This window comes from Pleurodeles waltl, chromosome 6 (assembly GCF_031143425.1).
Source record: "Pleurodeles waltl isolate 20211129_DDA chromosome 6, aPleWal1.hap1.20221129, whole genome shotgun sequence".
Classification (NCBI taxonomy): domain Eukaryota; kingdom Metazoa; phylum Chordata; class Amphibia; order Caudata; family Salamandridae; genus Pleurodeles; species Pleurodeles waltl.
Window position 1 is genome coordinate 84,400,189 of NC_090445.1, and position 11,750 is coordinate 84,411,938.

General features: G+C 44.2%; 1 protein-coding gene across 1 annotated transcript in view; it reads left to right on the plus strand.

The window, feature by feature from the left end:
- The window catches only part of LOC138299251 (butyrophilin subfamily 1 member A1-like), a 156,976-nt gene extending 148,793 nt beyond the window's left edge, over positions 1–8,183 (plus strand). Inside the window, exons 6-8 of the mRNA XM_069237382.1 lie at positions 1,034–1,054; positions 1,177–1,203; positions 5,759–8,183. Coding sequence (XP_069093483.1) covers positions 1,034–1,054; positions 1,177–1,203; positions 5,759–6,270 — 560 coding nt within the window. The 3' untranslated portion in view covers positions 6,271–8,183. The remainder of the gene's footprint in view (positions 1–1,033; positions 1,055–1,176; positions 1,204–5,758) is intronic.
- The last annotated feature ends 3,567 nt before the right edge of the window (positions 8,184–11,750 follow it).

An 11,750-nucleotide genomic window follows, 5' to 3' on the forward strand; every position in this document is an offset into this window, starting at 1 on the left:
TGCAATAGGTCTCTCACATTTAGAACAAGTTAATTGTCATCTTTTTACAACAGTGCCCACGAGCAAAAACAATAGAAAACATGCATGGAAACTGAGAAAAGGTGACTTGGCAAAACAAAAAAGTTAGATTTAAAAAATAAAACTTTGCAATTGTGTTTGTCCTGCCTGGCATGTTTTCGCCAGACACAAGCCTTCTGTTTGTGGGGCACTAGAAGTTAAAAAGAAAAAATAGTACCTCAATCACATCGGGAGCAGCGGACAGGCACTAATTTTGTTGAATCAATTAGTACTTGATCACTGCTCCACACAGAGAAACGGAAATGATGACAGGTGTACTTTGACAAATTATGAGGCTGTAAAGAAGAGTGCCATGCAGTCAAACAAATGGTGAGTGACAGGCGGGTTCCAAGCCCTTTACTGAACACAACAGAGTCTCGCAATCGAGATGCATGCACTTGTGTATGCTCTCACAGGCTCGACCCTAAAAAAACAAAAAACACAGAAAACTTTGCCCAAACTGTCCATCAGATTGGCCCAAAACTTCCCTTTTAGTCAGGACATTACAGTGTCTATCACTATATAGATACCTACAAGCCATGCCATAAGAAACTGGGCCAAGGGTGAGGGAGAGAACAAGACAGATCCTGTGATGCGCAGGAACGGGCAGATGGAATAAGCTGCCTCCTGCGCATCTGTCCAAAAACATATCCAAGTCCCAACCTCGCCCAACATTCTGACCAATCACAGGGTGAGATTTCAATTTGACACAATGAGCGTTCTCCAGGCTTTGCCCTCGGTAGAGGACTGAAAGGGGAAGCGGATAAGGGAGGATGGGGGTGGAAGGAACAAGAGGAAGTCGAGGACGATGCAAAAGTGAAGGAGATTAAAAGGGAAAGGGGGAGAGTTTAGGAATCTATAAGATGCCCCCTGGATCCTAGAAAGGTACGGAGGTAGGGGTGGGAGGTGGCTAGGATGTTTTACCTCCTGTACTGCACCCATGCCCATCTAAACCCGTTTTTCCTCTTTTTTCTAGTTTTCCTCTCCAGAGAAGTCGGTGAGTCTTGTGTGTGTGAGCAGAGGGGATGTAGTACGCAATATATTTTTATTTTACTTTATTGTATGGGCATTTACTGATTATTGTTTGCAACACTTATGCTTCTTTTTCTCTGCATTTAGATTTCAGAAGAGCTGTCATGAAGCCAGGTAACCCACTCAAGTAGGAGTTAATACCTCATTGTCGATATTCAACTGTCCCGCTAATGATCACTGTCTCGCAACCCTTGTCTACCTGTCCTCTGCTTCCTTTGTCTACCCTGCACTCTCCCTCCTCCCTTTGCTCCCCCAACTAACTGCTAACCCAATACTTTCCAACAATAGACATCAATTCACCATCATTTTGTGGCAGCGGAAGGGACCCATTGTCCATGGATGACTTCCCAGGATGGATTCACCTTCCCAGTGCTTAATTTGTGAAATAATAAGTGCCAGTGCCCAATACTCAAAAGCCAGCGGCCAGCGCTATTAAATGCCATGGCCAAATACCAAGGATGCATAGTCCTGAATCTACCTCGGGCCTCTTAAATCCACTGTCAGTCAATCCCTGCCCCTTTATCTCACTCTTGATGGTCTCTGCTTTCTCGCTTGCTGAAGGTTTTGCTATTGTTCTCGTCCTCCTACGTTCCTATTTTTAATGCTCTCACTCTCTGGAAATGTCTGATGAGGAAAAGTAAGTTCCAGTCCCCAAAAATGAATACCAGTAGCCCCCATTGGAAACCACCAGCTCAAATTAAACAGAGCACCTTCCCTCAAGGGCCCCCTGTTTGCTGCTTGCAGCCCTAGCTTCTCTGTGCCCTAAACAGCCCAGCGAGCAAAAAGACAAAGAAGGTGTTAAGAACAGACTTGAGCTGTGTGTTTCTGAAACTTTAAAACTGTTTTTTTCTCTACCCGTGACTGTTTAAATTGAACTCTTTGTTTCTGTACAATTCGTACTTTTAAAACTGCTGTTTTTCCTCCCTCTGACTGTTTAAGTCTGTTCTAGTTTTCCCCTGTACTGTGCCTAGGTATGCATTTTTAAAAGGTAAAAAGGCAAACTAAATTTCAGAGGCTGCTGCTTTATAGTTTAAGCTGTGTAAGAAACTGCTTAGTTTGCTTTATGGTGTAAACTGTGTTTGGAAGCACTCATATTTGGCTAGAAAAAGTGTTTTGTTTAAGTGCAAGAAAAGCAGTATTTGTAGTGGCTTTAGATTTGGGCCTTACCTTCATGGTTGACTAGGACCAGAAAAGAGTGGATTGAGCCTGTCTGTATCCTAGGAAATTCTCACCTGAAGAGCACCCCCCCTGGTTCCTAGGGCTAGGGTTTCTCTTGTAGTATGCTACTCGCCGAAAATCACTTCAACACCTTGACAGGCGTAGTAAGAACTATATAAATACAATTACAGTTACAATTGCAAAGGGTGGAAACTGCACAAAGAAAAGAAGGTCCTTTCTGTTTCTGCCACTACCTTCATGACACTTTAGATTAGTGGAACCAGGGTCCGAGACAGGGGTACAAAGACCAGGCCTACCTTTTATTGACCAAGGTAGACTGTTCTGAAATATGCCTGATGAGGCGATGAAGTGCTTTTGGCGGGTAGCACACTACTCCGGAACACAAACTTATTTATGGGGGATTAGAATAGGGAAATATGAGTTAATCTGAGTGTCTGTTCACATTCACATGATTCACTTTTCTGAATGGTGGAGAAAACTTTCACAACTTTTTGTATATTATTATTTACAGTTCTCTTGTTTCTTTTTATTCAGGTCCCCACACTCTTGAGTGACATCCTACTCGGAGATAATTGTTTTAATCTATCTAGCTGACAAGGCATATTCTTACTCTCCTAGTTAGAACTAGGTACATTATTGCAGGTCCTAATGAATAGCCAGTAGGGGGGTCATTTTGACCCTGGCGGTACATGACCGCCAGGGCTAAAATGACGGAAGCACCGCCAACAGGCTGGCGGTGCTTCCTGGCTCATTACGACCGCAACGGAAGCGCTGCCCAGGGGATTACAAGTCCCCGACCGCCAGCCTTTTTCTGGCGGTTTGAACTGCCAGGAAAAGGCTGGCGGTACGGGGAGTCGTGGGGCCCCTGGGGGCCCCTGCACTGCCCATGCCACTGGCATGGGCAGTGCAGGGGCCCCCTGACAAGGCCCCATGCGGATTTTCACTGTCTGCTATGCAGACAGTGAAACGTGCAACGGGTGCAACTGCACCCGTCGCACGGCCGCAACACCGCTGGCTCCATTTGGAGCCGGCTCCTGTGTTGCGGCCCACATCCCCGCTGGGCCAGCGGGCGGAAAACAGGTTTCCGCCCAGCGGGGATGTCAAAATGGGCACCGCATGAGTGCAGCTGCATTGGCGGCCGCACGGCGGTTAAACGCCGCCCGCCAACGTTGTAATGAGGCCCACAATCCTTACTGACTAGACGGGCGAGAAACAGGTTGAACATTTGCTCTGTAGTGTAGGTAGTGCTCACACACAGTCTTTTCTGTACATATATCTAAAGCCAAGATGATATACATAGTTTCATATTTTAGAAAACTAGATCATTATAATCAATTGATTTCCCTTGCTCTTGTTATTAATCTTCACATCGGTGTCAGGTTGTAGAAACATTTTTCTTTTTTGACACACATTTTCCCAGTTCCTCACACACCCATCCAGTCACGGCAATAATTTCTAAAAGATCTCCGGCAAAGAGCCCTCTTGAAGGGCCCTTCAGGCACTGCAGTCCTGGCCTGACGAGGAGCATGACCTAATGATGAAGCATGCCACCTAATGGGGAGTGAGGGTTATTGTTCCTAAAGATAAAGTGTTTGTGGGGACCCCAGACTCCCACCCTAATTGGTAGTGAGGAACCCTTTATTTCAGAACAGTGTACCTTGGTTTACAGATTAGTACAACCCTAGGAGACAGTGCACTGGTATGTATACATTTCCCAGATTTTCCCCCTTCCTTTTTTCGTACTTTTTATTGACACCTACATGTCCTGTGCCTTGTCAGCCCTTAGTGTTTCCCTTCTCTTAGCTCAATTAGTCCTGGTAGGACAGTCAACTGTATATCATTGCTGCACTCTCTGCTGACCCTGCATTCTCTATCAGTATCCTGCTTCCACCAACCTACTTCCTGTTCCTGTGTGTTCTGCATTATTTCTCTCACTAGCAACCCTTTAATGTTCTTGTCTCGATGCTCACCTTTGGGGAGCAGGCCAAGCATAAAACAATTCTGTATAAGACAAAGGAGGCACAGTTAAATAAGCAATATATATGAAGAAATAAAACAAGCTCTAGCCAGACATTCAATAAAAGAAAAATGCATAAAAACAAAAACAGGGTGTATTAATAAAACTGATTGCCCATGTTAATCCGTCAAGGGGTATCAAGGCACTGGGGCAGGTGTGTAGATTGTTTGCAAGGACTTAGTTGAAGAACCAGGTCTTCAGCTTCCTGCGGAACTCCAGAAGCAAGTAGAAGAACCTTAGGTATAGTGCTCCTTAGAAATAACAAAACAGTCACATATGTATGTATGTATGCTAATGTGTAGGGATTTAAACTTAGCTAGAGAGCAGTGAATTGCTGAATAAGATATGAGATATGAGTCGTGCTCAATTACAATAAGCAGAATGTCCATGAAGAGGTAGGTCGTACTTGATGAATTGCAGGACAGTCAGAGCAGTTCTGATATTGATGGGATGTGATTCCAGGTACCAGGACTGTAGGTGGAGAAGGCCCATCTTCTGGATTCACCTTTTTTTGTAGTTTTTTAAATCAGTGTAGCAATGTCATGGATTTTGGTTTACCCCTGTCTTCCTGAGGTGGATAATACATAGTGAGGTACGCAGAGGTACCAATCTTCAAGGTCTTATATGTAATGCAACCGGTCTTGAAAATGATACGGACTGGAAGGAGGAGTCAGCATAGTTCCTTAAGGACTGGGTTGTATTGGTCGAATGTCTTCATGTCTTCGATGGTTTGTGGTGCAGCTTTGAAGGAGGCCATTGTTCGGTGTCAGTGAGACTGTAGGCCAAGTCGTTCCTACTGCCCAGGAGCGAGGAGCTTATGTTCAGAAGTCAATTTCTAAGAGAAAGGTTTTGACTTTCTTTAGGAGGGATAAGTGGTACCATGTTGTCTTGAGTTTCTTGGCAATCTGTTATTCGAATGAGAGGTCATTGTCTACGGATGTTCCAAGTGATTTATGTTGGTTGTTATAAGGAAGTAACCCTATAAGGAAGTATTCCTACACGTTCATTTCAGACAGAGAGACTAGAAACTGTTTACTGCTGTTGGCGATCAAGAGGAGTTCTGCCTTGCTTGGTTTGAGATGTAGGTATATGCTAGCCATTACTTTGATTTTACAGGTTTTGTGTATTTAATGTTGTGAGTGGTGGAGACTTTCAGGTAGAGTTGTGTGGTGTGTTAGCCTTTTAGTGGATGCCCCTGCCTCTGAGTGAACTTCCAAGGTATTCGATTTAGAGGTTGGTTAGCTTACCATTCCAGAAAAACCCACATATCAAGATGATTTATTTAATATTTTATGAAATGCAAAAGTGTTACCTAATAGCACGTAATACATTAATTGTTGATGTTGTGATCCCTCTTGTTTGTGCTCTGCCTTTCAACATTGCTAAATTTCCTGTTCCGTTCCCAGATTTCCTCCACTTTTCCCGCTTTGCCTTTAGTTCTGATTCCACTCATTCCTTCCTTTCTCCTTCCAGAGACTGTGAATCTTGATCCAGAAACAGGAAACCCTGAGCTGATTGTGTCTCCTGATCTGAAGAGTGTCACCCGCAGTGACGTGAGGCAGGATCTTCCTGATGGTCCCAAACGATTTAGCTCTGCCCGCTGCATTTTGGGGTCCAACACTTTTACCTCGGGGAACCACTACTGGGAGGTTCTGGTGGAGGACGCCGGTGACTGGGCTGTGGGCTGCACCAGGGAATCTGTAACCAGGAAGGGGCTGATTACTCTGACCCCTGACGATGGCATCTGGTCTGCTGGCGTCACTGGCGGCCAGTACCAGGTACTTGCCAACCCCCGTCCTGAACTGTTCTTTAACAAGACTCCCCAAAAAGTGGGCGTGTACCTGGAGCTTGAGAGGGGGCGCCTGTCCTTCTACAACGTAGATGAGGGGATGGACCATATCTATTCATTCCGGGTCCACTTCACTGAGACGATCTTGCCCTTCTTCTGGGTCGGGTCCGGGGTTGAAATTAAAATTTGTCATTGATGCACAGATATTTACAGCCTATTTTAGCTAAGGAAGGCTTGGAAAAAAACACCCTAAATGTAATATAAGAAGACTTATCAATAGCACCTCAAGATGGGAGTGGCATCGTTACCCAAGCTGGTAGGAGTCAGTTCTTGACTAAAAATTGATGATGTGTTTCTGGGAGATTTCAACATCCAGAGGGGCTCTTCGAATGATATAGCAACTGAACATGTTAAGTCTTTACTTGAAACTCACAGTCTTCGCCAGTTTGTCTCTAAACCTACTCATATCAAAAGTTAATTCTTGACGTACTCATTGCTAAACCTGACTCCTTCACTCTCGGGCACTCTGGCTGTTGATTAGTCAGATGGTTTTGTGGTTCCTTTGACTATCATACGTACGCTTTGTAAGTCTGCATCTCTAACCTTATGTTAGTTGACTTGGGTCAGAGAACTACATAACCTAAAACTTGACAACATCCTGGAGGTGATTATAACATTAATGTGGCTATTCGCAAAGATAACTTTAATGTTAAAAAATGAAAGCATAAGTAAACTTAGAAATTATTGTAACTTTCATTTTCAACAAAATAATTCAATTATTTTAAATTAATTCTATACATACCTTTTTGTTATTTTTAATATATATTAAATACATATAAATATTTTACCTCAGTTGGTCTTTTTTAAATATTTTAAAATATTGTTAATTTAATTTAATAATATATTTGAAAACTAAATTAGGTTAATAGTGTTATAGCATTTCTTCTACATTTCAAATAACTATCTTCTACATTTCAAATAAATATATATCACTGGTTTACATTAATATTGATTTAACATAAAATATTTACACTATTTTTTCAAATATAATAACTTTTTTTTATTTTCCTCAAATTTTACCTTAGGGAGATCTCCACCCTGAGGAAGGTTTAATGTTCATCTTATTGCCCTACTCATGTACATGACCTATGCAGAGGTGCTTGTGAAGGACCAGTGCTTGTTAACAAGGTAACTGGCAGGTGGAGAGAGGATAGAAGGTGTTCTCTTTAGGAACCCTTTCATCTATAGATAGGGCTAGCAAGGACAAATGTGAACATGTAATCTACAGTGAAGTAACATGAACCAGAAGGACAACCCTAAAGCAGTATTGAGTTATTGGTCAGGCAATCCTGTAGATAGAAATAGCCTGAGGCCCAATATTAACCCATTTCCATCTTTGTAAAATAATAAACTTTTTCAATTAAGTAAACTCTTGAATCTATTTCTACCACGTATGTTTTGGGGTTTGATATTTTTCATATCTCCATTATAATTATAAGAGCAAAGACTAATTTTGAGATCGTGGTTTGTGTTGTTTCCTCTTCAGCTATACTCATGAAGGTAGAAACATCCTGTTCATTGGTCATATGTACACCATGCTGTGGAATTTGTCTTTGGTGATCATTTGCTGTATTGAGTCTGGTGTGAAGAACACATTTAATGGCAACTAAAGCAAATGGGGCAGTGCCATATAAAAACCTGGTCTGCTCAAGATCAAGCAGTTTGGTGAAGCAGTTGAGTCAAGACTGAAATGCAGGGTTCTTGTTTCAAGCAAAATGGTTTGTAGAGTGGCTTGTGAAGTAATGGTGAAAAGATGACCACCCTAGGTTAGGACTCTCTTGCTAAAAAGGGGCATCTGAAAGCTATAAGCAGATATATGGCAAGCTCTTTCACACACATATATGTCTAGCTGCTCCCCTCCCAAGAACAGAAGAGAAGCTTAAAAGGTGAACCTTTATATTTAGCCTGGGTGTCACCTCCTCATACCAGCATCAATGCTTTGCCATTTTCGGCAACCATTCAAGTACCTTAAAATGTGAAAACCTTTGCATTTACCTGTGTATTTTGCTACATATCCAAATGCCTTAATAAAAGTGAACACTCATGTGTAAATATTTATGTGTTAGAGATGAGCCTGCTACAATAATGTTTTATCTGTAAATGTATTTTTTTAAAACTGGAAAACAGTATTTCCAGGAAATAATTGTGGCACCTAAATTTATAAACACTGATAAACACTGATTTTCAGAATTTCTAAAAACACCTGAAAATACCTGCTGTATTTCACGAAATATAAATGCAGAAAACAAGAGCACTACGTCATGGTTTACTGTGAGCAGCACATTTCACTGTTCAATTATTTGTAAGTAACAAAACCATGGCAGCTTGGGGAAAGTGGCTCTGTGATGAGGAGTTCACTTTCAGAATTGGTGAGGCAGTGGCATAATGCAAAATGATACCCCGTCTGCAGAATTGATTGAGGACTCCCGAGGTCTTCTATATCTTACAGATATTCATTGACCTTGAGGTGACTAAGGGACCCCCAGTAGGGTTGGGGGGCCCTCTGTGCCAGGGGGCTGCAAGAACCAGTATTACGCTCCTAGAGTAAGGAGATGTCTGTGATGTGGGGGTAAGTGGAAAATTAATTGTGGTTACAGTGTATGGCACCCTAGCATCCATTGGCAGCAGACACATGGCTAACATTCTTCCTGATATTTTTGGACTCCTGCTATAAGGGGTTGTGTACCATCAACAAAGATAGTGAGGGCTGACGAAGGTGTAAGCTGGGCATTATTGAGGACTGTGTACTAGATACCCATGTACATTCTGGCATGAATGGTCCAAGTGGAAGGGAATGATGGGGGAGCAGGAAGCAAAGTATGAAGCTTGAGCAAGTAGATGGGAAGTAGAAGAACGGCATTAGGGAAAGTTCTGTACTCAAGTTAGGAGTTAGGATGTTGAAGTGATTAGCATCATGGCATTGTCAGGTTTGTGGATGGTGTGGTTTAGATGCTGGTGCTTTAGATCATGCAACCAGGGGTCCTATCAGGACACTGTGGAATGTTTTGAGAGGTTGAGCTGATGGAGAAGTTTTTGGTAGCAAAGGCTGGGTCAGAGTATGTGCGGGCGTAATTCAGCACTGTCCGCTGCATTGGTAGGGTGTTGGGTGTAGTGTTTTTGTACTCGTGGTCAGGAAGTGGATGCTTAGGAAGAGGACATGGGGCAGCAGCACCTGAGATGAGAGTGTGGGGTGAGGAGACAAACATTTAATTTTTCTGTTGAAATAAAAAAAATCACATGTGAACAAAAATGGGAGTGATAGTTAACAGCTGGTTAGAAGTTGATAAAATGGGTGGGTGGAATAAAGGACACAGGGGTAGAAACCGTCCTAGGTCAAGAGCGGCCAGGTTAGTTGGGAACCAGTTGATCTGTGTTACGAAGGACTCAAGAAACATGGCAACTAGTTTGCCAGAGAAAGGAATGGTAGCACGTAGAAGAGTTAAAAGATAGAATCATGAATTACTCGTGTCTTACAATATTTGGGCTTCTGCTGTCCTCCAACTCCTAGAGAATTGCTTGACTCTGCCTTGTCTGCCCTGGGAAGGTGGAGTGTACAAAGGGAATGACTTGGTTATCCAATAGGAATCCCTCTGCCAAAGAGAAGTCTCACAAACACTGGCTGCCATCTAACCCTGCATGAAATCACGATTTGCATAATTGTAATAATAATCCCTCTCTTACTGGATTAAGCTATACATGTTTTTTTGTCATCCAAAGATCAATTTATGATAAAGCTGTCACTCTCTATTACAGAATGAGGTAAGATCATAATAAAAAACTGAAGGCCCAGCGTAAGAAAAGTGCCACTGCATCCAATGCAGTGCCACTTTTCTTGCACCCCTCTAACGCCACCATGCGTGCACTGTATTTATGATACAGCGCACCATGGCGGTATTAGGAACAATAGTGTCTACATTTTGGATGCTATTGTGGCGCTTTGCTGCATTAGCGTCAAAGATTTTGACGCTAGTGAAGCAAAGTGCAAGGAGGTTCATTGATTACAATGGGTGCGTCCTTTTAACGCCTGCTTTCAGCAGACGTTAAAAATGACGCCAAAAATTGCACAATTAGATCTTGTAGATTTAATTGCACCATTTTTGCAGGCCTCCTAACGCCAGGAGCGCCCCCTTTGCATACAGTATGCATGGTGCATGCATAATATGGCACAAAGGGTTACAAAGTGGTGCAATGCATGCATTGCACCACTGTGTAAAGATGGCGCAGGGAAAAGGCCACCTTAGCGTAAACAAATTGACCCAAGGTGGAGCTAAAGTGTCACAAGGGGCTCTTAAATCTGCACCTGAATCTTTTGTGTAATGGTAGGCTAATATGAAGAGTTCTGAAGAGCTGCACTTTGGGAAACCACCACATGGTGGGAAAATGGGTTCCAGCACACAAAACTCCCAGTTTTTAACTTTTAACCTCAGGTATTTTAACCTCTATAGCTGTGTGATTCACACTGCTGGAATCACACTCACTGGTGAAAACTGAACTATGGTGGTCATTCTGACCCTGGCGGTCTTTGACCGCCAGGGCGGAGGACCGCGGGAGCACCGCCGACAGGCCGGCGGTGCTCCAATGGGGATTCCGACCGCGGCGGTAAAGCCGCGGTCGGACCGGCACCACTGGCGGGCTCCCGCCAGTGTACCGCCGCCCCATTGAATCCTCCACGGCGGCGCAGCTTGCTGCACCGCCGCGGGGATTCCGACCCCCCCTACCGCCATCCAGATCCCGGCGGTCGGACCGCCGGGATCCGGATGGCGGTAGGGGGGGTCGCGGGGCCCCTGGGGGCCCCTGCAGTGCCCATGCCACTGGCATGGGCATTGCAGGGGCCCCCGTAAGAGGGCCCCTACATGTATTTCACTGTCTGCTGCGCAGACAGTGAAATACGCGACGGGTGCAACTGCACCCGTCGCACAGCTTCCACTCCGCCGGCTCGATTCCGAGCCGGCTTCATCGTGGAAGCCTCTTTCCCGCTGGGCTGGCGGGCGGTCTGAAGGCGACCGCCCGCCAGCCCAGCGGGAAAGTCAGAATGACCGGAACGGTAATCTGACGGCGGGACTTTGGCGGGCGGCCTCCGCCGCCCGCCAAGGTCAGAATGAGGGCCTATATGTTTTCAACCTATAGTGACTGTTTTTTATTATAAGGCCAGCTTCCCCTGGACTGCCAGGGCAAGGGGCTCTCGGTAGGCTTCGGGAAACAAGTATGAAGATTTTGTGTGCACTGTACACGTTGAGCTTGTAGGGTGTTAGTAATGCTTTACTATATAGGAACATGGATCCAATATTGGTATCCTGTGTTTGAATGGAGCACAAGATGGGGAATGCAAAGAACTTACCAGACAGGGTTGTAGGCACATTCCTGAGAGCTTTTGAAGTGGACCATGCTCCAGCGAAAGGATTTATGTCTCTTTTAAGAGTAGAGACTGCCTCCACCACTCCTGCTTCGTTCTTCCTCAGAGGGGTCCCTTTGACAGTTTGTGTACTAGTAGATTGGAAAGGCATCCCTATCCTAACTTTGTTTACGAGTCTGCATCTGCCTTGAGGGAAGCGACCAACTCACTCTTAGAAGAATACTGGGCGTTTGCCCCACAGGAGGACACCATCTAGAAACACA